General features: G+C 51.2%; 1 protein-coding gene across 2 annotated transcripts; it reads left to right on the top strand.

Annotated features, from left to right (window-relative positions):
- The first annotated feature begins 315 nt into the window (after positions 1-315).
- Positions 316-25,760, top strand: NUTF2 (nuclear transport factor 2). Of its 2 annotated transcripts, none has more exons than XM_055298755.2 (5): positions 316-661; positions 19,515-19,642; positions 22,780-22,851; positions 22,941-23,039; positions 25,246-25,760. In XM_055298755.2, exons 2-5 carry the CDS (start codon positions 19,544-19,546, stop codon positions 25,357-25,359), a joined length of 384 nt encoding a protein of 127 aa, XP_055154730.1. In that variant the 5' UTR covers positions 316-661; positions 19,515-19,543; the 3' UTR covers positions 25,360-25,760. The 2 variants fall into 2 exon arrangements, with proteins under 2 accessions (XP_055154730.1, XP_055154731.1); XM_055298756.2 differs by having other exon boundaries at positions 560-1,130.
- Positions 25,761-25,780: the final 20 nt, after the last annotated feature.

Here is a 25,780-nt window from a genome sequence, read left to right as displayed (position 1 = left end):
CACCTGAGGGACATTTGAGTCTCCGGCCCAAGAACAACCTAGCCTGCTCGAAACCAGCTTTGGGCTCGACTCGCCCAGGTGCAGGCGCACGAATGTTGGGATTGCAGGAGCTGTGCGTTCCGCCCGGGCTGGTTAAGGCCACATAGCTCGGAAGAGCAGCAGCGGCAGCCATAGCCCTAAGGGGAGGGGGTTTCGTGAGCGGAAACGGCCCAGGGGCCCAGGGAGGAGCAGCTGAGCCAGCTTGGGGCCGGGCTGGGCTCCCACGGAGGCGGGGTCAACCCCCACCCCAGTGCACAGACCGGGCGGGGCCGAGCCAGCTGAGACCAGGCGACAACTAAGCCCTGACCCTAGCCTGGCGCCAACCTCTAGTGTTCCAGAGGCTTCCGCTAGACCACAATTCTCAGGGGCTTGCCCCGGCAGCCTCCCTCCCTGGCTTAGCCTCACCTCCCGCGCTGCGGGCCGTGTCTGGGCCTCCGCGCATAGCACGCCGGGAATTGTAGTTTTCTCTCGGCGCGCTCATGCCGGAAAGGGGGGGCGGTGGGACTGCGTCTCCCAGAGTGCAGCGGGGCGGGCGAAGGAAGGCAGGGGGGAAGGGACAGTCGGTCTCAGACCGCGCTGGGTTGCCGCCGCCGCCGCTGCCGCCATCGTGCCAGCCCCTCGGGTGAGTGTCGGGGCCAGCACGCCGGGGCGGGGGCTGGGCCGCAGGAGCCGCTCTCCAGGCTGCCGGGAGGCTCCGCTGAGAGTCCCCGGGCGGCCCCTCCCCTCCCCCCCCCGGCGGCCCGAAGCCGCGCGGGGCCCGGGCCATGTGTCGCGCGCGGCTCCGCCTCCCGCCGGTCCTGTGAGGCGGCGGCCGGGGGTAACGCAGAGAGAGCCAGCCGGGCGCCTATCTGGGCCGTACCTTGCTGGTGGCTGGTGCACCGGCCTGCGCCATGGCCGGGCCTTTTTTTCTAGACAGGACCATCCGGATGGGGCCTTAGGGCCCCGCCCCGTCTAGCCTGGCCTGGCCTGCGCGAGCCCCGCAAGCTCTGCAGCCTGGCTAGCGGGCAGACCCCAGCCCCACGTCCTGCTACCCACCTACGAAGGATCCGGGGATGGGCAGCGCCACCCGGCCCGCTCCAGAGTCAGCATGGGTAAGGGCGCCCGCCTGCCGCAGCCGGGGCTTGGGCCCCTCACCCGGTTCCCGACCATAGCCCGGCCGGGGTGTAGGTGAACACCCCCTGCTTGTCTGCTCGTCGGAGGTGTACGTTTCTTACTGCTACCTCTGTGGAGCCCGTACTAGAGTTCTCGCAGGGAGGGCAGGGTCAGGGACTATGAGGCGGGAGGGGATTCCACGGGAGACTTTACCCCTGGCTTGTCTTAGAGGATCTGGGCCTGATGGGGTGAGGTGGCTCCTGCCCGGTAGGCCCAGCCCACGCCCTTCTCTATCAGTGACCAGGCCCCAGCAGCAACACAGAATTGCCCCGCAGGACAGGATGACTTCATAAGAATGGGATGTTAAGGTGGGACTTAATGCACGGGGAAGTAGAATTCAGGCCTGAGGTTCTTGAGCCTAGTGCTAAACCAGAACCTGGGCTGGAAGGGGCCTTGGGGGGTGGGGCATGTAGATTTCAGACTTTGTGGGGCCCTTCCGAAGCCTGGGTGGCAGAACTAGGGCTGGAAGCTCCAGAAAGTCTGGCTTCCCCTCGCTTGCTCACTTTCCAACAACTGGAGCTGCCTATAAACAGGCAGGAACCTGGTTGCTTTATGAAATTGCGGTTACTGATGCCATCAGATACCCTACTGTGTTCTGGGAGAAGAGTTATCTTTGACCAGAAAATACTATTCTGATATCCTTTGTAAAGGCGTTTCTGATTGAGAGATGATAAATTAAGGAACCAGTCCAGAGAAGACCTTGGGACTAGGGGAGAGATGGCATGTAAAGTCTTGATATCTCTGAGCCGCAGTCTTTCCAGAGACTAAAGAAGCAGCTCAGGCCTGGCGCAGTGGCTCACGCCTGCAATCCCAGCACTTTGGGAGGCCAAGGCCAGCGGATCACCTGAGGTCCGGGGTTCCAGACCAGCATGGCCAACATGGCGAAAGCGCATCTCTACTAAAAATACAAAAATTAGCTGAACATGGAAGTGCACGTCTGTAATCCTAGCTACTCAGGAGACTGAAGCAGGAGAATTGCTTGAACCCGGGAGGTGGAGGTCACAGTGAACTGAGATCATGCCACTGTACTCCAGCCTGGGTGACAGGGCAAGACCCTGTCTCAAAAAAAAAAAAAAAAAAAAAAAAGCTGGGTGTAGTGGCGTGCACCTGTAATCCCAGCTACTTGGGAGGCTGAGGCAGGAGAATCGCTTGAATCCGGGAGGCAGAGGTTGCAGTGGGCAGAGATCATGCCACTGCACTCCAGCCTGGGCGACAGAGCAAGACTCTGTCCCAAAAAAAAAAGAAAAAAAAAAGCAGCAGCAGCTCAATCTCTGCAGCCCTGGCCTCAGCAGCAAGCAGAATATCAGGGCTCTTAGGAGGGCTGATTGAGACCCAAGGTGAAGAAAGCCACTGCCCCTGCATTTTTTTTTTTCTTCCTCGAATATTTTCCCAGGTAATGTTTTTCTGGTCATTTCTGGTCATTTCTTCCAAGTACTCTTGACCTAGAAGTTTTCTTGCATATGAATTGCTCTGCCTAGTTATTCTCCCTGGTCAGGAAGAATAGGCAAGGATGCTGCTCAGATCTTACCAAGCCCTGCCTTTTCTCTGGATTTAACTTTCCTAGTCCATATCCTGGCGCATGAGGACATGGAAATCAGGTTCATCCAAGAGGCTCAGGAGAGGCCAACTTTGCCAGTGGAGCTGGGCAATAAGGAGGGACTACCCACAGGACAATGAGGTGAAATCTAGAACTAGAAGCAGTTATTTCAAGACTCTGTAGATTGTCTGGATTGGTACTTTCTAGGACACAGATTTCAGGTGAGCTGGCTTACGGCTATGGCTTAGTTTGCATATTTCATGGCCCTGGGTGGCTTGACCAGGAGAGGCTTTTTTTTGTTTTGTTTTTTGTTTTCTCTCGAGACGGAGTCTCGCTCTGTCACCCAGGCTGGAGTGCTGTGGTGCGACCTCGGCTCACTGCAACCTCCGCCTCCTGGGTTCAAAGGATTCTCCTGCCTCAGCCTCCCCAGTAGCTGGGACTACAGGCGCATGCCACCACGCCTGGCTAATTTCTGTATTTTTAGTAGATACAGGGTTTCACCATATTTGTCAGGCTGGTCAAACTCCTGACCTCAGGTGGTCCACCCGCCTTGGCCTCCTAAAGTGCTGAGATTACAGGCGTGAGCCACCCCACCTGGCCTGTTTTTGTTTTTTTGAGACAAGATATTGCTTTGTCCTCCAGGTTGGAGTGCAGTGGCTCAATTGTGGCCAACTGTAGCCTCAATCTCCCGGACTTAAGTAATCCTCCCATTCAGTCTCCCAAGTAGCTGGGACTACAGGCATGCGTTACTACCCTGGCAAATTTTTTATTTTATTTATTAATTTTTTAGATAGAGTCTTGCTCTGTCGCCCAGGCTGGAGTGCAGTGGCACGATCTTGGCTCACTGCAACCTCTGCCTCCCGGGTTCAAGCAATTCTCCTGCCTCAGCCTCCTGAGTAGCTGGGACTACAGGGGCACGCCACCACGCCTGGCTATTTTTGTAATTTTAGTAGAGACGGTCAGGCTGGTCTCGAACTCCTAACCTCAGGTGATCCACCTGCCTTGGCCTCCCCAAAGTGCTGGGATTACAGGCATGAGCCACTGATCTCGGCCTAATTTTATTTTTATTTTTATTTATTTATTTATTTTGAGACGGAGTCTCGCTCTGTCGCCCAGGCTGGAGTGCAGTGGTGCGATCTCCACTCACTGCAAGCTCTGCCTTCTGGGTTCACACCATTCTCCTGCCTCAGCCTCCCGAGTAGCTGGGACTACAGGTGCCCGCCACTACGCACGGCTTTTTGTATTTTTAGTAGAGATGGGGTTTCACCGTGTTAGCCAGGATGGTCTCGATCTCCTGACCTTGTGATCTGCCCGCCTCAGCCTCACCAAAATGCTGGGAATCCAGGCGTGAGCCACCGCGCCTAGCCTTATTTTTATTTTTTGTAGTGATGTGATCTCCATATGTTGCCCAGGCTGGTCTCAAACTCCTGAGTTCAAGCGATACTCCCACCTCAGCCTCCCAAAGTGCTGGGATTATAGATGTGAACAATTGCCCAGTGATCACAAGGGTTTTCTTCAGGGTCAAAAAGATACTTTTCCCTCTCCAAGGTTACTCAAGAGTAGGAGGAATTCAGGTCCCTCCTTCTCATTCCAACCTCTAGAAGTTCTCTGCAACTTTTTTTTTTTTTTTTTTTTTTGAGACGGAGTCGTACTCCATCTCACAGGCTGGAGTGCAGTGGTGCGATCTCAGCTCACTGCAAGCTCCACCTCCTGGGTTCACGCCATTCTGCTGCCTCAGGCTCCCGAGTAGCTGGGACTACAGGCGCCCGCCACCACGCCTGGCTAATTTTTTTGTATTTTTAGTAGAGATGGGGTTTCACCATGTCAGCCAGGATGGTCTCAATCTCCTGACTTCGTGATTCACCCGCCTCAGCCTCCCAAAGTGCTGGGATTACAGGTGTGAGCCACCGCACCTGGCTGTTCCCTGTAACCTCTTTGTCTGAGGTCAGCTAGCCATTGCTAGGCATCCTGATCCTGAGAATTCGTTAATGTTTCTGGAACTTGGCGGGCCATCTAGGTCTCAGATATAAGAGAAGTAGCCTGAGGTTCTCCAGGATCTGTCTGCATCCTCTATTCATGTAGGGCTGACTTGGAAGTGGGACCCGGCATGCGGTGGTTGGGTTATTGCTGCACAAGGATGAGGCAGGATATCAAGATGCCTCAGTTCTCAGTGAGCTCAAAATTATGTCCCTTCGTGTATAGGAGTCTATCTGCCTGTCACTATTTTTTTTGAGACAGAGTCTCGCTCTGTTGCCCAAGCTGGAGTGCAGTGGCGTGATCTCGGCTCACTGCAACCTCCACCTCCTGGGTTCAAGCGAGTCTCCTGCCTCAGCCTCCCGAGTAGCTGAGATTACAGGTGCCCACCACCACACCCAGCTAATTTTTGTATTCTTAGTAGAGATGGGATTTCACCATATTGGCCAGGCTGATCTTGAACTCCAGACCTCAAGTGACCCACTCGCCTTGGCTGCCCAAAGTGCTAGGATTACAGGCGTGAGCCACCGCACCTGGCCGAGCCCATCTCTTCTCTCTGAGCCATGTCTTGTTTTATTCTGTTGCCTTTGGAGTTGATGGTTTGGGAGGGGAAGAATTACTTAAGAGAGATACAGAATAGGCAGGGTGCGGTGGCTTATGCCTGTAATCCCAGCACTTTGGGAGGCCGAGGTAGGCGGATCACGAGGTCAGGAGTTGGAAACCAGCTTGGCCAATATAGTGAAACTCTGTTTCTATTAAAAATACAAAAATTAGCTGAGCATAGTGGCGGGTGCCTGTAATCCCAGCTACTTGGGAGGCTGAGGCAGGAGAATCGCTTGAACTGGGGAGGCAGAGGTTGCAGTGAGCGAAGATTGTGCCACTGCACTGCAGCCTGGTGGCAGAGTGAGACTCTGTCTCAAAAAAAAAGGGAGACACAATTTTTTTTTTGTTATTATACTTTAAGTTCTAGGGTACATGTGCACAACTTGCAGTTTTGTTACGTATGTAACAAAAAAACCGTGTTGATGTGCTGCACCCATTAACTTGTCATTTACATTAGGTATATCTCCTAATGCTATCCCTCCCTGCTCCCCCCACCCCACGACAGGCCCTGGTGTGTGATGTTCCCCACCCTGGAGACACAGAATTTTCAAATTTCAGAACAAGGCTGGGCACAGTGGCTCACGTCTGTAATCCCAGCACTTTGGGAGGCTGAGGTGGGTGGATCACTTGAGGTCAGGAGTTCGAAACCAGCCTTACCAACATGGAAAAACCCCGTCTCTACTAAAAATACGAAAATTAGCTGGGCGTGGTGGTGCATGCCTGTAATCCCAGCTACTCAGGAGGCTGAGGTAGGAGACTCGCTTGAACCTGGAGGCGGAGGTTGCAGTGAGCTGAGATTGTGCCATTGCACTCCAGCCAGGGCAACGACAGCAAAACTAAATCTCGAAAAAAAAAATTCATAACTAGAAGCCACCTTATATCAGAAATTCTAGGATTCAGCATCAGCTCCGAAGCTGGAGCATCGCTTGAGGCCAGGAGTTCAAAACCAGCCTTGTCAACATAGCAATACCCATTTCTACAAAAGAAAAATAAAAAAATAGCCAGTGTGGTTGTGGTGTTGTATACCTGTAGTTCCAGCTGCTCAAGAGGCTGCAGGAGGTCAAGGATCCGTGAGCTATGATCATGCCACTGCACTGTAGCCTGGGGACACTCTAGCAAGACCCTGTCTCCAAAAAAAAAAAAAGCTAGGTTTCCCTTAACAAAACACTATCATCTTTTTTCTTTTTTTTTTTTTTTTTCACCCAGGCTGGAGCGAAGTGTCACTCTTGCCCAGGCTGGGGTGCAGTGGCGCAATCTCGGCTCACTGCAGTCCCCACCCCCCGGGTTCAAGCGATTCTCCTGCGTCAGCCTTCTGAGTGGCTGGGATTATACCTGCATGCCGGTATAATCCGGCTAATTTTTATATTTCTAGTAGAGATGGGGTTTTGCCATGTTGGCCAGGTTGGTCTCAAACTCCTGACCTCAGGTGATCTGCCCGCCTCGGCTTCCCAAAGTGCTGGGATTATAAGCGTGAGCCACCCGTGCCTGGCCTTTTTTTCTTTATTTTCTTTCTTTCTTTCTTTATTTATTTTTATTTTATTATTATTATTTTTGAGACGGAGTCTCGCTCTGTCACCCAGGCTGGAGTGCAGTGGCGCGATCTTGGCTCACTGCAAACTCTGCCTCCTGGGTTCATGCCATTCTCCTGCCTCAGCCTCTCCGAGTAGCTGGGACTACAGGTGCCCGCCACCACGCCCGGCTAATTTTTTGTATTTTTAGTAGAGACGGGGTTTCACCGTGGTCTCGATCTCCTGACCTCGTGATCCGCCTGCCTCGGCCTCCTAAAATGCTGGGATTACAAGCGTGAGCCACCGCGCCCGGCCTATTTATTTATTTTTTGAGACAGAGTTTGGCTCTTGTTGCCCAGGCTGGAGTGCAATGGCGCGATCTCGGCTCAGTGCAACCTCCGCCTCCTGGGTTCTAGCGATTCTCCTGCCTCAGCCTCCCTAGTAGCTGGGATTACAGGCATGTGCCACCACGCCTGGCTAATTTTGTATTTTCAGTAGAGACAGCGTTTCTCCATGTTGGTCAGGCTGGTCTCGAACTCCCGTCCTCAGGTGATCCACCCACCTTGGCCTCCCAAAGCGCTGGGATTACAGGTATGAGCCACCGTGCCCGGCCCTTTTTTTCTTTCTTTTTAAAGTTTTTCTTAGGGTACATCAGCAGCCTTTTTTATTTTATTTTATTTTAATGAGATAAGGTCTCACTCTTTTACCAACAGTGAGACCTTGTCTTTAAAATAAATTAAATAAATAGAAACCAGCCAGGTATGGTGGTGGGTGCCTGTAGTCCCAGCTACTTGGGAGGTGAGGCAAGAGGATCACTTCAGCCCAGAAGTTCAAGTCTGCAGTGAGCTGTGATTGTGTCACTGCTAAAGTGCATTGGTGCCATCTCAGCCCACTGCAGCCTTGACCTCCTGGGCTCAAGCAGTCCTCCCACCTGAGCCTCCTGAGTAGCTGGGACTACAGGTGTGCACCATCACGCTCGGCTAATTATTATTATTATTTTGAGATGGAGTCTCACTCTGTCTCCCAGGCTGGAGTGCAGTGGCATGATCTCGGCTTACAGCATCCTCTGCCTTCCGCATTCAAGAGATTCTCCTGCCTCAGCCTCCCAAGTAGTTGGGACTACAGGCTCCTGCCACCATGCTCTGCTAATTTTTGTATTTTTAGTAGAGACAGGGTTTCACTATATTGGCCAGGCTGGTCTCAAACTCCTGACTTTGTGATCTGCCCGCTCAGCCTCCCAAAGTGCTGGGATTACAGGTGTGAGCCATTGTGCCTGGCCGCACCTGCTAATTTTTATATTCTATTTTTTAGTTTTTGTGGAGACAGAAGTCTCACTATCTTGCCCAGGCTGGTCTTGAACTCCAGGCTCAAGCAATCCTCCTGCCTCAGCCTCCCAAAGTCCTGGGATTACAGACGTGAGCCACCGTGCCCAGCCAAGTTTTACAACTTCTTGTAGAAATGGGATCTCACTGTGTTGCCCAGGCTGGTCTCAGAATTCTTGAGCTCAGGTGATCCTCCTGCCTTAACCTCCCAAGTACTGGGATTATAGGGAATAGCCACCATGCCTGGCCTGTTGTGCGTGGCCTTCTTTTTGAGATGGAGTCTCGCTCTGTCACCTAGGCTAGAGTGCAGTGGCACCATCTCAGCTCACTGCAGCCTCCGCCTTCCGGGTTCAAGCGATTCTCCTGCCTCAGCCTCTCGAGTAGCTGGGACTACAGGCATGTGCCACCACGCCCAGCTAAATTTTGTATTTTTAGTAAAGACGGGGTTTCACCATGTTGGCTAGGATAATTTTGATCTCTTGAACTCTTGGTCTGCCCGCCTCAGCCTCCCAAAATGCTGGGATTACAGGCGTGAGCCACTGAGTGCCTGGACTGTGCGAGGCCTTCTAGTCCCCTGCCTGGAGCATGGGTTTGTGGCTTCTGCTCCTTTCACTGAGACCCTCTTATGGTCACTTTAAGTGCCCAATAGTTGTTCCTGTGGTGGTACCCATTGGCATCTTCCGAGGCGCCAGACAGGAATTCTCCACAGAGGGGGGAGGTTCAGCAGACCTGGTCAGGGAGGCTCCTTGGATGTTCCTTCAGCAGATGGCCCTTGCCTGGGGGCTTACAGAGGGAAACAGGAGACAGCAGGGACTTTGGAAATACCAATAGTGCTTGTTTTAGAATCCAATTCAGACCATTTTCGTTGAGGCCTCCAGGACAGAGGAATAGTCCTTTTGGGGCAAGGGGAGTGAATCCAGAAAGTTTTCCATAAAATAGACATTGAAAGTTGGGCATGATTTCTTGGCTGGGCACGGAGGCTCACACCTGTAATCCCAGCACTTTGGGAGGCCAAGGTGGGTGGATCATCTGAGGTCAGGAGTTTGAGACCAACCTGGCCAATATGGCAAAACCCTGTCTCTACTAAGATTCCAAAAAATTAGCCGGGCATGGTGGCAGGTACCTGTAATCCCAGCTACACGGGAGGCAAGAGAATTGCTTGAATCTGGGAGGCGGAGGTTGCGGTGAGCCAAGATTGCGCCACTGCATTCCAGCCTGGGCAACAAAGGGAGATCTCTGTCTTTAAAAAAAAAAAAGTTGGGCAGGATTTCTTTAAGCTGAGGTTGAGCCGAACCTTGTGCTGGGTGCTGGGTTTTTTTTTTTTTTTTAAATTAATGTTTTGATAAGGCATTTGAGAATGATGTTTGTGTGTTTGCAGTTCAGTTTGAGTTGGCTATCCCTTTCCTGGCTTTGAGATTCTGTGATTCTCTCTTCCTTTGATCATATATGGCAGGAATTCTTGAGTCCCTCCCTCGGGGAGCCAGCAACGTATGGATTATCCTTGGAGTGACTTAGGCCATGTGATATTATTCACTCTCTTTTTCCTCACCCTATCAGCTGGAGTGTGCCCTCCTGGGCAGAATGCTTTGCTTGGGTCTGGGTTTGGCTGGGAGCGTGTCTTAGTGGCCAAGGGAGAGGGACACGAGGCCCAGGGTAGCCTGCCTAGGGGCCACAGAGCTCCTGCTGCTGGCTGACCAGTGGCTAAGAACTTCTTTTCATTGTCTTTGGCGTTACTCATTTGTTGCTGTACCTGCTGTGTGCCAGTTCCCTAAGCCCCCAGGCTGGAGACAGGGCTGCTATGGGGATGGGGAACCCTCATGAAAGAGGGGTTTCTGGGGTACCTGGGAACTGAGGGCTGTTTGCCCTCTGTTGCCTAGGCTGGAGTGTCCTCAGTAAACTGGGGGAATTTTGGAATGTTTGTTTCTTAAAGCCTCGAATGATTCCATCAGAGCCAGTGGGTCTCCCGAGGGCAGAAACTGGAAAGCTTGCTGCCCCAGGAAGGAGCTCTGTGTGGAGATACTGGTTCCACTTGCAGGTGGTTTCAGGACTAGGAGAATGCAAATTCTCAGTTGTCCTAAGGTGTAAAGCTGCTTTGACCTGCTGAGTAGGTGCTCAGGTTCGTCCATTCTGAGGCTTATGGAGCTTGCTGATTTCATAGGGGAAGACAAAGCCTGGGCTGCATTCCTTGCCACCCGATTTTTTTGGGAGTGGGATGGGGGAAATGAGAATAACTTTATTTCGTTGTGGGGAGTGGGCAGATGTCCAGCCTCAGAACTTCTGGAACTGCTTCTTGGTGCCAGTGGCCTTGGTGACCTTGAGCATGTTGAAGCTCACTGTCTTGCTTAGGGACCGGCACTCACCCACTGTTACGATGTGGCCAATCTGGATGTCCCTGAAGAAGGTAGACAGGTGTATGGACATGTTCTTGTGCCACCTGATTTTGTCACTTAGGTGCTTTCTGCTACTCCACATTGGCTCTCAGCTGTTTTGCATCTCAGCCAGTTTTTTTTTTTTTTTTTTTTTTTTTTTTGAGACAGTCTTGATCTGTTGCCTAGGCTGGAGTGCCGTGGTGTGATCTCAGCTCACTGCAACCTCCACCTCCCAGGTTCAAGCAATTCTCTGCCTCAGCCTCCTGAGTAGCTGGGATTACAGGCACCCACCACCATGCCTGGCGAATTTTTATACTTCTAATAGAGACAGGGTTTCACCATCTTGGCCAGGCTGGTCTTGAACTCCTGACTTCGTGATCCACCTGCCGCGGCCTCCCAAAGTGCTGGGATTACAGGCGTTAGCCACCATGCCCGGCCCAGTTTTTTTTTTTTTTTTTTTTTTTTTTCCGTTGTGAGTCAGAGTTTCGCTCTCGTTGCCTGGGCTGGAGTGCAGTGGTGTGATCCTGGCTCACTGCAACCTCTGCCTCCTGGGTTCCAGCAATTATCCTGCCTCAGCATCCAGAGTAGCTGGGATTACAGGCACCTGCCACCACACATGGCCAATTTTTTGTATTTTTAATAGGGATGAGGTTTCATCATGTTGGCCAGGCTGGTCTCAAACTCCTGACCTTAGGTGATCCACTTGCCTTGGCCTCCCAAAGTGCTGGATTTACAGGCGTGAGCCACTGTGCCCGGCCCCATCTCGGCCAGTTTTGTGGACATTCTAATGCTGGCTATGCCAGTGGCCTTTTGTGTTCTTAAATTCTTTCTTCTTGGAGTCTTTGTTTCCTTGTCTATAAAGTGAAGATAATCATACCAGCTTCACAGGGCTTGTTGTGAGACTCAAGTGAGAGAACACAGAAGTGTTTGACTCACAGCAGGTGTTCCCTCCACCACCCTGTGGATGCCATGGTCATCCCTTTATTCCCTGCTCTTCTCAGTCTCAGCGTGTCACAACAGTGTTGGCCAGGCCACAGGAGTGGTCACTTAGGGGTCTCAAGCCCCATTAGGGGAGCCAAGTCCATGTTTACCTGACCATCAAGTTCATGCCCTGAGGCTCAGTTCACGGATGGGAGCTGTGTAGAAGGAATGGGGCCCCAGAGGTCTTCTGAGTCACTGGGGAAAGGGAGGTTACATAGGGAGTAAGTGCAGAGCAGAGACCAGAATGCAGGTCTCAGGATTCAGCTGGGCCAGTCAGGGAAGCCCAGTAGCTCTAGAACCCTCCCTGCAGGCAGAAGAGGAGGAAGGGGCCCTTAGGGTGCTGTGGGCACCTAGACCTCAGGTGACAGCCCCAGGAAAGGATTCTGTCCTGGCCAGCCATCTGGGCTGATTTCACTCCATCCTTCAGGCAGGGGAGTGGCGGGCCAGGCAGGTTCCATTCCTGGTTCTAGGCCTACTCCATGGTGTGGGCGCGATACCTACCTTGTTCCTAGCTGTTGACCTAGTATCCATTCACCTAGGAACCCATACTAACTCCTTACAGCTGGGTCCTGCTCCATACCCCATTCATTACCTCCTAACATCCTACAATTACTAATGATGGGACAGAGTCAAAGGGTCACATAACAAGGGAGAAGTGGAGCAGGCTAGAGTCCAGGTCTTTGAGGGTGTGGCTGTGCCTGCTGTTCAGCCACAGCTGTCTCTCACCAGGACCTTGGGAATGAGAGAGTATTGGGGCCAAGCCCCAATTGCCACATGCCATAGACAGATAGCTGGGTGGACAACAAATAATTGTTTCCTCACAGCTTGGACAGAAGGTGTGGGTGGAGGGGAAGTGGGTCAGTAGGCCACTTCAGTGGAGTTTGCCCAGAACTCACTCCTCCTCCAGAGAAGAAGGGCTGGCCTCTCAGCCCAGGCTCTGACACACTCATGCACTTAGTGGACAAATAGTTATTGAGGGCTGGGCCAGGTACCATGGGAACAGGGATGACTAGGGGTGCTTTGTCAGGGAGATAGACCGTAAACAAATACCAAAATGTGACAATGTCATGCAGTGATAAGTGCTAAGAAAACAATACAGGAGGCAAAATGGGTAACTAGACAGCTACTTTATTATTTATTTATTTATTTTAATTGAGACCGAATCACTCTCGCCCAGGCATTAGTGCGGTGGCATGATCTCGGCTCACTACAATCTTCGCCTCCCTGGTTCAAGTGATTCTACCACTTCAGCCTCCCGAGTAGCTGGAACTATAGGCGCATGCCACCATTTCTGGCTAATTTTTGTATTTTTAGTAGAGACGGGGTTTCGCCATGTTGGCCAGGCTGGTCTCGAACTCCTGACCTCAAGTGATCTGCCCACTCAGCCTCCCAAAGTGCTGGGATTACAGGCGTGAGCCACTGTACCTGGCCACTAGATAGCTACTTTACACCGAGTGGTCAGGGAAGGTGTGAATGAGGAGGTGACATTCGAGCTGGCACATATGTGACACACGAAGATCTAGGAAGTAGAGTGGTCCAGATAGAAGGAGCAGCAGTTGCAAAGCCCTGCGATGAGAGCAGACTTAGCATGTTCCAGATAGAGGAAAGTGCCTGGTGCAACTGTAGAGGAGGGGAGGGAGTGGCAAGAGATGAGGTTGGACAGCCAGGAGGGCCAGGTCACCTAGGACAGGATAAGTGGTTGAGACTTTGTTACAGGTGCCATGGGACAGAATACATAGTGGCACCCCTCCTCAGACCATAAAATCATTGGGGGACTTCCTGAAGGACTGACATCCAGCAGTGTCTTCCTGTCTGGTAGCTGTTGCTCTGCCTTCAGGACACTTTTTTTTTTTTTGAGACAAGGTCTCACTGTGTTGCCCAGTCTGGACCTCCCTCGCTGAAGCCATCCTCCCACCTCAGCCTCCCGAGTAACTGGGGCTGCAGGCATATTCCACTATGCGCAGCTTTTTTTTTTTTTTTTTTTTTTCCTGTAGACATGAGGTCTCACTATGTTGTCTAGGCTGGTCTTGAACTGCTGGACTTAAGCAGTCCTCCTGCCTTGGACTCCCAAAGTGTCCGAGGGATTACAGTCATGATTACAAGTGTGAGCCACCACACCCGCAAGACACTTTTTACACTCTGGCTGCAAGGGTTTTTGTTTGTTTGTTGAGATGGAGTCTCACTCTGTTGCCCAGGCTGCAGTGCAGTGGGGTGATCTCGGCACACTGCAACCTCCACCTCTTGGGTTCAAGCAGTTCTCCTGCCTTAGCCTCCCAAGTAGCCGGGATTACAGGTGCATGCCACCACACCCAGCTGATGATTTTTTTTTTTTTTTGAGATGGAATTTTGCTTTTGTTGCCCAGGCTGGAGTGCAATGACACGATCTCGGTTCACCGCAACCTCTGCCTCCCGGGTTCAAGCGATTCTCCTGCCTCAGCCTCCCAAGTAGCTGGGATTACAGGGAAAAATTAGCTGCCACCACGCCCAGCTAATTTTTTGTATTTTTAGTAGAGATGGGGTTTCCCTATGTTGGCCAGGCTTGTCTGGAACTCTCGACCTCAGGTGATCCGCCCACCTCGGCCTCCCAAAGTGCTGGGATTACAGGCGTGAGCCACCGCGCCTGGCCTGATTTTTGTATTTTTAGTAGAGATGGGGTTTCACCATGTTGCCCAGGCTGGTCTGGAACTCCTGACCTCAGGTGATCCACCCGCCTTAGCCTCCCAAAATGTTGAGATTATAGGCGTGAGCTACTGCACCAGCCTTTTTTTTTTTTTTTCTGAGATAGAGCCTCGCTCTGTCACCCAGGCTGGAATGCAGTGGGGCGTTCTCAGCTCACTGCAGCCTCCACCTCTCGGGTTCAAGCAATTCTGCCTCAGCCTCCGGGGTAGCTAGGATTACAGGTGTACACCACCGCGGCCAGCTAATTTATTGGGTTTTTTTTTGTTTGTTAGTTTTTGAGATGGAGTCTGGCTCTGTTGCCCAGGCTGGAGTGCAGTGGCGCAATCTCCACTCACTGCAAGCTCTGCCTCCTGGGTTCACGTCATTCTCCTGCCTCAGCCTCCCGAGTAGCTGGGACTACAGGTGTCCACCACCACGCCCAGCTAATTTTTTGTATTTTTAGTAGAGACGGGGTTTCACCATGTTAGCCAGGATGGTCTTGATCTCCTGACCTCATGATTCTCCCACCTCGCCTCCCAAAGTGCTGGAATTACAGGTGTGAGCCACCATGCCCAGCCTTTTTGTTTGTTCTGAGACAGAGTCTTGCACTGTCACTCAGGGTGGATTGCAGTGGTCAGTTCACAGCTCACTGTAGCCTGGACGTCCCAGGCTCAGGTGATCCTCCCACCTCAGCCTCCCCAGTAGCTGAGACTACAGGAGTCAACCACCATGCCCGGCTAATTTTTAAAATTTTTTGTAGATATGGGGCTTTGTTGCTGAGGCCGGTCTGGAACTCCTGGACTCAAGTGATCCTCCTGCTTGGGCCTCCCAAAGTGCTGAGATTACAGATGTGAGCTACCATGCCCAGCCCTGGGCCTGAGGGGTTTAAGCCATGTTGGCTATCAGTTTCCCTGTGGGAGGAGTCCTTTCCAGGCTGTGCTTCAGGGCTGTGTTTTTGGCCTCCATGATAGCATGTGTGGAGGATAGCCACGACTGGTACCGATTTTGGGGCCCTCACTGCAGGCCATGCAAATCTGCTGGCATTCCCTGTGGGCTTCAGCAGACACATGAGAATCTTTCTGTGTGCCAGCCTGGAAGGAGTGACATCGTCTTCCCGATCACTCTCCTGCCTCAGGCTAGGATCTCTGCTCTGTCTGCTTTGCTGAGATGGTAGAACAGGGTTGTGACTTCGAAGGTTTGAGAAAGCTGACGTTATCCTCCATGAAACCTCCTGTTGTTTGGACTCTGGGTTTGATGAGGCCTTTGTTTGGAGGTGGAAGCCCTGGTTCAGGGCTGTCTTGCCCCTTTATGAGAGAGCCAGGCTCAGAGGAGTGCTCTCACTGATGTAGTCTGTTTTTGTCTGCAGGCCCAAGTTGTCACTAGGAGTCCTGACTCTGGAGAGGCCTCCAAATCTGGTCAGTCCAATTCCACCACCTATCAGCTGCTGACCTAGAGCAAGTTGGAGTTGGCTAACCTCCCTGAATCTGCTTTTGGTCATCTCTAACAAGGGCGTTGACTCACAGGGTGTGGTTACAAACAAGTGCACATAAGCTCTTTGCACATTTCTGTGCCTAATATGCATTAGTGAAAATGAAGTGTTCACAGCCAGACACTGTTATTTTGAGTTTTGTTCTTGGAAACACTTAAAATTGGAAGATAAAAATGGAGTTTTTCTGTTGTCTAACGGGATCTCCTGGGTCAGAGGTTTTAACCTGGGATCTATGGCTGAACAGCTGAAAATTATTCACAAGGCTGGGGCATCTCTACCTCTGTGCAGATGTGTTGGGAGAGGGCCACAGTTTCTGAGACATTCTTAGAGAGTCTTTGCACTCACAGAGACCTAAGGGTCAGTGAAGGCTGGTGTTCAGTAGGTGAGAGGTCATCAGAGTCTTTTCTGCTCCTCAAGGAGCCTGGCCTCAGTCAGCCTGTGGACTGTTGGGGTGAGGCAGGAGATGGTGTGGTCAGCGGCCCTCACACAAGAGCTGTAGGAGAAGCTGTCATGGTGGTCAGTCCCCAGTCTAATGTGAGGCTGCCTCTGAGCCCAGGCTTTTTTGTTTCTTTCCAGCCTGTTACTTGCACAGTAAATGTGTTAGAAACAAGATCAGAGCTTGCTGGCTATTCTGGGGAACATCTTCCAGCTCATGCTGCATGGGGATAGGATGGGGGCTCTGCACTCTTGCCTCTTTTTTTGGACTCAAGAGTGTTGCCTCCCGTGGGAAGGGTGGGGATCGCAGGAGGGGACTTTCCTGTGTACAAAACACGGTGAGCAGGCTCTCAGTAGGTTCTGTTGTGTCTGTATGTAGCTGGATCGAGGTAGGAGGGAATGGCTAGGGAGATGGGGATGAGGGTGGGTGGCCACCTGTGGAGCTTAGGGAGTTTGGCCTTTAAGCCAAAAGCAAGGGTGTTGTAGGGGAGGAGCATGGTCAGCTTTGTGGTTTAGAGCTCAGGGATGCAGAGTTAGCAGAAAAAAGAGACGGGCCTTGACCAGAGGACCCAGTGTCAGCACTGATGTACCAGATGAGCTTAGGGCAAGACCCAGCGACATCACTGGATGACAGTGGATTCTGACTATGTGGCTATTGTGATCACTACGTGGAAATAAACACAAGACGGTGAAGCAAGCCACAATCCACGTAGTTTTGAAGGTTCCTTCTCATTTTCTGGGAGCCCCTGATCTGTCCTATTCCTCAGAGAGCTTACTCTTCCCCACTCTTCTCTGCCCTACCAGGCGAAAGGGTCTTTGTCTTCCTTTATCCCTCCACCCCATTTCCTTCTACCACTACTTCAGTCAAGGAGTTTTTGTATCAGAAAGTTATCACGGACCGGGCATGGTGGCGCACGCCTGTAATACCAGCACTTTGGGAGGCCAAGCTGGGCGGATCACTTGAGCTCTGGAGTTTGAGACCAGCCTGAGCAATATGGTGAAGCCCGGTCTCTACAGAAAACACAAAAAGCAGCCAGACTTGGTGGTGCTTGCCTGGAGTCTCAGCTTCTTGGGAGGATGAAGTGGGAGGATTGCTTGAGTCCTGGAGGTTGAGGCTACAGGGAGATGAGATGGCATCACTGTACCCTGACCTGGGGGACAGAGCGAGACCCTTTTCATGCCCCGAGACATTTGCTAGTGCTGTTTCTTCTGGTTGGCATACCCTTTCTGAGGACTGCCCAACTTTGCTGTGAGCCAAGGGTAGAAGGAGACATGGCCCTTATCCATTCCTCCAGCTTTTCCCCTACCCTCAGATCTCTTAGGCACTGGCTATGGTATCTTGGAAGCTGCAGCAGGGTCAGGGCACATTGAGTGACTAAGCATAGCAAGTACCAGGGTGGACGGGGCAGAAATGCCAGAGGTGGGAGCTGTGCTCTGCCTTAGGTCCTCTAAGTTTGTGTGTGAGTACAGCCAGCGTCTGACCCCTTGGAAATGTGACCAAGACCACAGCGAAGACTAGATGATGGTCCTGTGCTTCCCCCACTTGTTGATTTTTTTCTTGGCAGAGTGTGAACTAGGACACACCTTGTGTTCCTGTGTGGCAGGCATGACTGGATCCAAGCTTTCTCCCCTGCTTGCTTTAGATTTTCCTGGACATTTCTTAGTCATCCCAGCACTGAGCTACTATTTTTAGTGCCACTACCTCCTAGGGGATCTAAAATAAAGCTGGCTTAGCTTCCTCGTCCCTCATTGGCTTGAGTCTTGGTCACAGAGTGGAGGATTGGCTGCGTTGTCACTCTTTCCCTACACGATTCCTCCCCGCTGGCTCCTCTGGCTTTGGGCGAGGTCACAGGGACTGGAGTGAGCTAGCACTTACCATGTTGAACTGAGGGCTTTATCATGTTCCCTTAGAGAAGCTTCACAACCACCAGCACTGTCAGGTTGCCATCCCCATCTTACAGTGGAGGAGGCTGAGGCCCTAAGAAGGGCAGTGACTTGCATCAGATCCCACCATTGTGAATGCTTGTCTGCTGGGGTGGAACCCACCTCCTCACTGCTTTGGTTCAGAGTCCTATTATCAGGACAGAGGGGGTGGGCTCCTCTATAGTTGGGGCCATCCACAGAACAACACGTGGGTCTGCAGTCAGGGGATCTGCAGCAAGATGTGGGCTTCCCTATTTGGAAGGGGCCTAGCAAAGCCCAAGCGGCTCTCCCATCTGGGGCTTGGGTTTTCCATCCAGTATCCTTACAGCTATGGTCTCTAGTTGGGAGGGGGCTTCCCCTCCCTCTCAGAGACCCAAGAGAGACAGCTCCTTAGGGTAAAAGCAATGCTGGGATGAGAGGATATGAAGCGATGACACGTTTTCCTTCACAGCCTCCATCCCTGCTTCCCACAATCCTCAGCTTTCCCTCTGATCCTTGAACTCACGTCCCCAGCTCTGAAGTGAGTAGGAGTCACTCCCATCAATGAAGAAATATCCTAGAAAGGTGATATGACCTGGCCTCGGGGAAGTAAACTGCCCCCATGAGACTAAGGGATCACTTGCTGTTTTTGGGAGAAGAGGGGCCTTGGCTGGGCACAGTGGCTCACGCCTGTAACCCCAGAACTTTGGGAGGCCAAGGCGGGTGGATCACCTGCAGTCTGGAGTTCGAGACCAGCCTGGCCAATGTGGTGAATCCCATTTCTACTAAAAATACAAATTAGCTGGGTGTGTTGGCGGGCGCCTGTAATCCCAGCTACTCCGGAGGCTGAGGCAAGAGAATCACTTGAGCCCGGGGAGCGGAGGTTGCAGTGAGCCAAGATGACGCCATTGCACTCCAGCCTGGGCAACAAGAGTGAAACTCTGTCTCAAAAAAAAAAAAAAAAAAAAAGAAGAGGGGCCTTGAGAATCTCCCCCCGTCCTCACTGGGTCTTCCATCTGTCAGCGTAGCCCTGGGACAGTGTTGGGGGCCTGAGGGCTGTAGTACAAAATAGTACACACACACACAGGTATCAGTTGTTCTTGGCTGTAAAGTGGGAAGAATAGCAATAACTCTGACCTTGCAGGTTGTTGAGAGGATTACATGGAAAGACACTGGAGGAGTGCTTAACTCCTTCCATAAGGCCCCTCCCCTTGCTGGGCTTTCAAGGGCCTGCCTTGACCTTTCTTTGTTGTAGATCCACCCTCAGCACCCCTCCTGTGTGCTCCGTGACCCAATCATCTATGTGTCTCATCAACCAAGAACTCAAAGGAAAGGCTGGGTCTGGTCTACCTCTGGGCTCCCAGCACTGGTCTGGCTTGGGAAGGGTCTCCTGCCAGTTCCCCAGGGCCTGTCCGTGTTCTCTGAGAGAACAGATCTCAGCAACAGCAAAGGACTCCAGGAAGGCCAGTGAGGGGTGGGGGTCAGTGGCCAGTCACCTACTCTCGTGGTACCAATGCTTCCCTCCTGGTCTCATTGGTCTTGCAGGTCTCCGTGAGGCCGGGTGACGCTCCAGAATGGGAGACAAGCCAATTTGGGAGCAGATTGGATCCAGCTTCATTCAACATTACTACCAGTTATTTGATAACGATAGAACCCAACTAGGCGCAATTTACGTAAGTTTCCAGCTCTAGGGCCAGAATAGGACCCCAGGGGATCAATTTGGATGTTGGGCCAGTGTGTCCAGTTCACAAGTTCTGGTAGCCCTATCTGGACTGGCTACACTTCTGTATCTGAGCTTTTGTCCATGGGACAGGGGTCTGAGGCTTGGCCCAAGTAATTACCTGGTCTATACTTTTCCTTTTGTCAACTCCCACAAGAGTGAGAATCCTGCTATTCTGGGCAGGGTGTTCTGGGCTTGCCATTCCATGTGGCCAGCACTTGTCATGGCACATGGTTTTGGATTGGGCAGCAACAGGCAGAGGTTAGGGCTCATGGTGCCCTCTGGAGGCAGCAGCCATGAGCATCCTCAGTGCAAAGCTGAGCTCTCCTGGAGGCCTGGGGTCCAGCTTCCTTTTGGATCCAAAGCTCCTGAATGCTCATGGGAAACAAATGAGGTTAGCCCAGGGAGGCTGATAGGTCATTTCATAAACCCTTCTATGCAGGCATTGCTGGCTGCTCCTTCTTTTTTTTTTTGAGATGGAGTCTTGCTCTTTCGCCAGGCTGGAGTGCAATAGCTCGATCTCAGCTCACTGCAGCCTCCGCCTCCTGGGTTCAAGTGATTCTCCTGCCTCAGCCTCCTGAGTAGTTGGGATTACAGGCGCCTGCCACCATGGCCAGTTAATTTTTTGTATTTTTAGTAGAGATGGGGTTTCACCATGTTGGCCAGGCTGGTCTCAAACTCCTGACCTCGTGATCCACCCACCTTGGCCTCCCAAAGTGCTGGGATTACAGGTGTGAGCCACCACGCCCGGCGTTTGCTGCTCTTTTAATGATGTTCATATACACCAAGAACTAATTGTACTTGACTCTGCCTGAGAGTCAGTCACAAAAATGTGATTGATCAGGCAGGTGAGCCCAGGATGGGGGTGATAGGAGTAATCCAGGCACAGTCTCACAGCCTGACTGGGCTGACTGTCCACAGTCTTCTGTGTCTTGTCTCCAGAAAGTCAGCGTCCATTCAGAAATTTTGGAAACAATAAATCTTATTAGTGGAAGACCAATTCCAGCACAGATATTTGATTGTCATTATCATAGTAGAGTTTTTGTTTGTTTGTTTGTTTGTTTTTGAGACAGAGTCTCACTCTGTCACCAAGGCTGGAGTGCAGTGGGGTGATCTCAGTTCACTGCAACTTCTGCCTCCTGGGTTCGAGCGATTCTTGTGCCTAGCCTCAGGAGTAGCTGAGACTACAGGCATGCACCACCAAGCCTAATTTTTTTTTTTTTTTTTTTTTTTCTTTAGATGCAGTCTCACTCTGTCGCCCAGGCTGGAGTGCAGTGGTGCAATCTTGGCTCACTGCAATGTCCATCTCCTGGGTTCAAGCTATTCTGTCTTAGCCTCCCAAGTATCTGGGACTATGGGCACGTGTCGCCATGCCCGGCTAATGTTTGTATTTTTTAGTAGAGATAGGGTTTCACCATGTTGGCCAGGCTTGATCTCCTGACCTCAGGTGATTCGCCTGCCTCAGCTTCCCAAAGTGCTGGGATTACAGGCATGAGCCACCACGCCCGGCTACGCCTAATTTATGTATTTTTAGTAGAGGTGACATTTCACCATGTTGGCTAGGCTGGTCTCCAGCTCCTGACCTCAGGTGATCTGCCTTCCTTGGCTTCCCAAAGTGCTGGGATTACAGGTGTGAGTTACCATGCCCTGCATAGAGTTTTTGAAAACTTGAAGTGATCTGACCTGAGATCCTGGCACTTGTGCCTCATTATCGCTCTCTTTTTTTTTTTTTTTTTTTTGAGATGGAGTCTCACTCTGTCACCTAGACTGGAGTGCATTCATGTGATTTTGGCTCACTGCATCCTCCGCCTCCCAGGTTCAAGCAATTCTCATGCCTCAGCCTCCCAAGTAGCTGGGGTTACAGGTGCGCACCACCATGCCCAGCTAATTTTTGTATTTTTAGAAGAGACAGGGTTTTACCATGTTGGCCAGGCTGGTCTGGAACACCTGACTTCAAGTGATCCACCCACCTTGGCCTCCCAAAGTGCTGGGATTACAGGTGTGAGCCACTGCACCTGGCCTCATTATCTCTTAAAGCAGGCCTGAGCCAGAGAAGAGAGTTAGCAAGGTCCTAAAAGAACAATTTATATTTATTATTTCATAATACTCAGCACATTACCCCTTTGAAGGTTAGGAAACTAAGACTCAGAGAAATAATGTCCAGCTAGTAAGTAGCAGAGGCCCTTTTGAGTTCTGCCCTTGAAGGCTGTGGAAGGGAAGATTTGAGGTGGAACTAAGCTAAGTGGGTTACATGTGAGATTTTGCTTCTTGGTGGTAGGGAGGGTCCCAGACTAGGCCTTGGAAGGCCCTGTCAGCCTCCATCTCTCCCAGACCCCATGGGTATCCAGAAGGCTAGCTAGAAAGTCCACAGTGGAACTCAGCCTGGGCCCTGGAGGGTGATGAATGTGGAATTTTTCCAAGTTATTTCTGATGACTTTTTTTTTTTTTGAGATGGAGTCTCACTCTGTCACCCAGGCTGGAGTGCAGTGGTGCAATTTCGGCGCACTAAAACCTCTGCCTCCTGGGTTCAAGCAATTCTCCTGCCTCAGCCTCCTAAGTAGCTGGGATTTCAAGCGTGCGCCACCACGCCTGGATAATTTTTGTATTTTTAGTAGAGCTGGGGTTTCACCATGTTGGTCAGGCTGGTCCCGATGTCCTGACCTCGTGATCCGTCCGCCTTGGCTTCCCAAAGTTCTGGGATTACAGGCGTGAGCCACCATGCCTGGCCATATTTCTGATGACCTTTTGGGACTTACACTGACTGACCAACACAGCAGGATGGCTGAGCTCAGGCCACATATAGCCCTCCTGGGCCTATGCATATCAGAGGCCATATGACTTCTTAAATACAAATGGGAAGTATATTTTATTAAATAGTCTTTCAGAGCCTGGGCCCATGGGTCAGTGGGGTATAATTGAAGATGTTGATAGTGTAATGTTTGGGGGTTATACTCAGTCTCCCTCTTTAGACAGGGAAACTGAAGTGTGGCCACACTTCTCCAATCAAGGCCCTTTTCAGAGTCTTTCCAGGGCCTTAGAGATACTTGTACTCTGAGGCCCCAACCCTGGGGTTTCCTGTGCCTGTTACAGATTGACGCATCATGCCTTACGTGGGAAGGACAACAGTTCCAGGGGAAAGCTGCCATTGTGGAGAAGTTGTCTGTAAGTAGGGATGAAAGCCAGGGTGCAGGTGGCTCCTTTCCCACCGCTTCTGGCCTTGGTTCTCCCACCTCCCACTCTCTCTCTTGCAGAGCCTTCCGTTCCAGAAAATCCAGCACAGCATCACTGCACAGGACCATCAGCCCACTCCAGATAGCTGCATCATCAGCATGGTTGTGGGCCAGCTTAAGGTAATGGTGCTGCCACAGTGGTAGGGAGGGGTGGGCAGGCAGAGGAGAGTCTTGTACCCCTGCTTTCCCTGTGGATGTGACCTGCTTATCTAGGGACACCCAGACAAAGTGACTGTCTAGAGCTGTGTAGTTCAGTATGCTAGCCATTAGCCACATATAGGTGGCAATTTTTAAGTTACATTAATTAAGGTTAAATAAAACGTACTTCTTTGGTTGTACTAGCCATATAGAACATTTTTGTGACTGCAGAAAGTCCTATTGGCAGACACTGGTCTAGAGCCTTTATCTGGAAAAGGGAGAAGTATAGGAGCAGGATGGGACTGGGGTGCCAAGCCACTAGGCTCCCACTCTGCCCTAAGGTCAAGGTGGACAGGCCAGCCTGCTGCGGAGAGGCAGTCCACTACTGCAGCCCTTGCTACCAGTCCTCAGGCTGGCTGCTGGCTCCTCACCTGCTGAGCAAAGCAGATTCCTGGAACTCCTATTTCTGGGTTTTTTTTTTTTTGTTTTTTTTTTTGAGATGGAGTCTCGCTGTTGTTGCTTAGGCTGGAATACAGTGGCACAATCTCAGCTCACTACATTTCTGCCTCCTGAGTTCAAGCAATTCTCCAGCCTCAGCTTCCCAAGTAGCTGGGATTACAGCTGCCCGCCAACACGCCCAGCTAATTTTTTGTATTTTTAGTAGAGACAGGGTTTCACCATGTTGGCCAGGCTGGTCTTGAACTCCTGACCTCAGATGATCCACCTGCCTTGGCCTCCCAAAGTGCTGGGATTATAGGCATGAGCCACCTATTTCTCTTTGCATTTTCCTTTCTCCTTCTCAAGACCTGTTATTCTCAGACTTCCTGTGGTCCCTCAGACCCCCCAAGAACTCTCCAAGGACCTGTTGTGCATCAGCATATTAAAGTCAGATTCTGGGCTGGGCATGGTGGCTCATGCCTGTAATCCCAGCACTTTGGGAGGCCGAGGCAGGCAGATTACCTGAGGTCAGGAGTTTGAGACTAGCCTGACCAACATGGAGAAACCCTGTCTCTACTAAAAATACAAAATTAGCCAGGCGTGGTGGCACATGCCTGTAATCCCATCTACTCGGAAGGCTGCAGCAGGAGAATCGCTTGAACCCGGGAGGTGGAGGTTGCGGTGAGCTGAGATTGCACCATTGCACTCTAGCCTGGGCAACAAGAGTGAAACTCTGTCTCTACATAAATAAATAAATAAAGCCAGATTCTGTTTACAAAAACACCCTTCTTCCCAAAAATAGCAGGACAAATTGGCTGCCCCTCGGCCTGGGCTTGTGTCCTACAATAACACCGTCACATGCTCTTTCTCTCTAGGCTAGCTGGGACAGGGCTTCCTGAGTCCAGAGTGGGTGTGTAGGTGGTCTGGGCCTCTGCAGTGGACGCAGAGGCACCTACTTTCTGGCCTGGACTTTCCTGTCAGTTTCTCCTGCCTGTCCAGGATGTCCTGCTCAGTGCCTGTGCCTGAAGAGGCACGGAATTCAGGAGGTCTCTATAGGGAGCTCATTGCTCACTTTCTCAGGCAAAGGTAGTAAACACTGCTCCTTCCCACCGGCTTCAGGTTCTTCCTGGTGATTCTTTCCAATTTGGAGCTCCCAAACAACTGATTGGCCTCCTTGATGACGATAATTCCCAGAAAGCAGGTGATGTTAGAGACAGTGCTGGTTAGCTAGGCGCCAATTTCAACTAGGTCTCATCCTAGTTTTCTGCAGTTTGGCTGCAGGTTTCTTGCCTTTTTTTTTTCATCTCAAATACTGTTTATTACATGACAGGAAACATCATTGGATGATGAACCTATGTTTTCAAGATTGTTTGCAGTTTTTTTGATACTCCAAGTTACTTGGTAAATACTGTGGGATTCGTTTCAAAATTGTGATCACTCGTGTCTAGAGATATGTGCTTGGAGGCAGGTACATCCTCTGCTCTTTGCTATAGCTAAGGGTGAATTATTGTGCAGTTTAAGCACACATAGCAGTAGGCGTGGCTGATTGTTGGCCTACATGTGCCCAGGGCATTGTTTCATATATTACATCAATTCACATTCACAAGTACCCCTTGGCTATACTGGGATTTGAGTTCAGGACAGTAGGGCCTGATCCTAAAGTCCACATTTTTTTACCCTGTTCTCCTACCACTGAATTCCCTTCCTGTTTCTTGATCCCCTTACTGAATCCTCTTTTCTCTTCTCACAGGCGGATGAAGACCCCATCATGGGGTTCCACCAGATGTTCCTATTAAAGAACATCAACGATGCTTGGGTTTGCACCAATGACATGTTCAGGCTCGCCCTGCACAACTTTGGCTGACCTCCTGTCAGCTAGGCACTCACGCTGTTTCCTCCTCCCTCCTCTTCCCAATACTATTCCCACTCCTCCAGATGCTCCAAATATCATGCACAAATGAGCAGGGCCACGGTGGGAGTGGGCGCAGTGCGCTGCTGCCACCGAGGTGTTGTGCATGATGTTTGGACGCTAGACTAGTTGCATCTGACGGGAGAAGTTTGTGTTGTACCAGCGCATGCCTTGGAAAGACTTAAGTAATGCAAAAGGTTGTCCTTTTTTTTTTTTTTTTTTTTAATCTACTGACAAGTTGCTCTAGTAACCCAAAGAAGTGAAGGAGAAAGCAGCTGCCTCACCGCCCAGACATTGATTTGTTCAGATGTTTCAATGCCTCATGATACAATAAAACCACAAAAATTTTCTTAACAGTTTAAATTGTTTTAATTAG

Source organism: Symphalangus syndactylus, chromosome 11 (assembly GCF_028878055.3).
Source record: "Symphalangus syndactylus isolate Jambi chromosome 11, NHGRI_mSymSyn1-v2.1_pri, whole genome shotgun sequence".
NCBI lineage: Eukaryota > Metazoa > Chordata > Mammalia > Primates > Hylobatidae > Symphalangus > Symphalangus syndactylus.
The sequence above is the reverse complement of the archived record's forward strand: the minus strand, read 5'-3'. Positions and strand labels throughout refer to the sequence as shown.

Excerpts from the sequence above, each read along its gene's own strand:
- NUTF2 (XM_055298755.2), top strand. The coding sequence starts at position 19,544 with ATGGGAGACAAGCCAATTTGGGAGCAGATTGGATCCAGCTTCATTCAA. Across the intron at positions 19,643-22,779 it reads CCCAACTAGGCGCAATTTAC|ATTGACGCATCATGCCTTAC; the intron begins GTAAGTTTCCAG and ends TGCCTGTTACAG. Across the intron at positions 23,040-25,245 it reads TGGTTGTGGGCCAGCTTAAG|GCGGATGAAGACCCCATCAT; the intron begins GTAATGGTGCTG and ends CTCTTCTCACAG.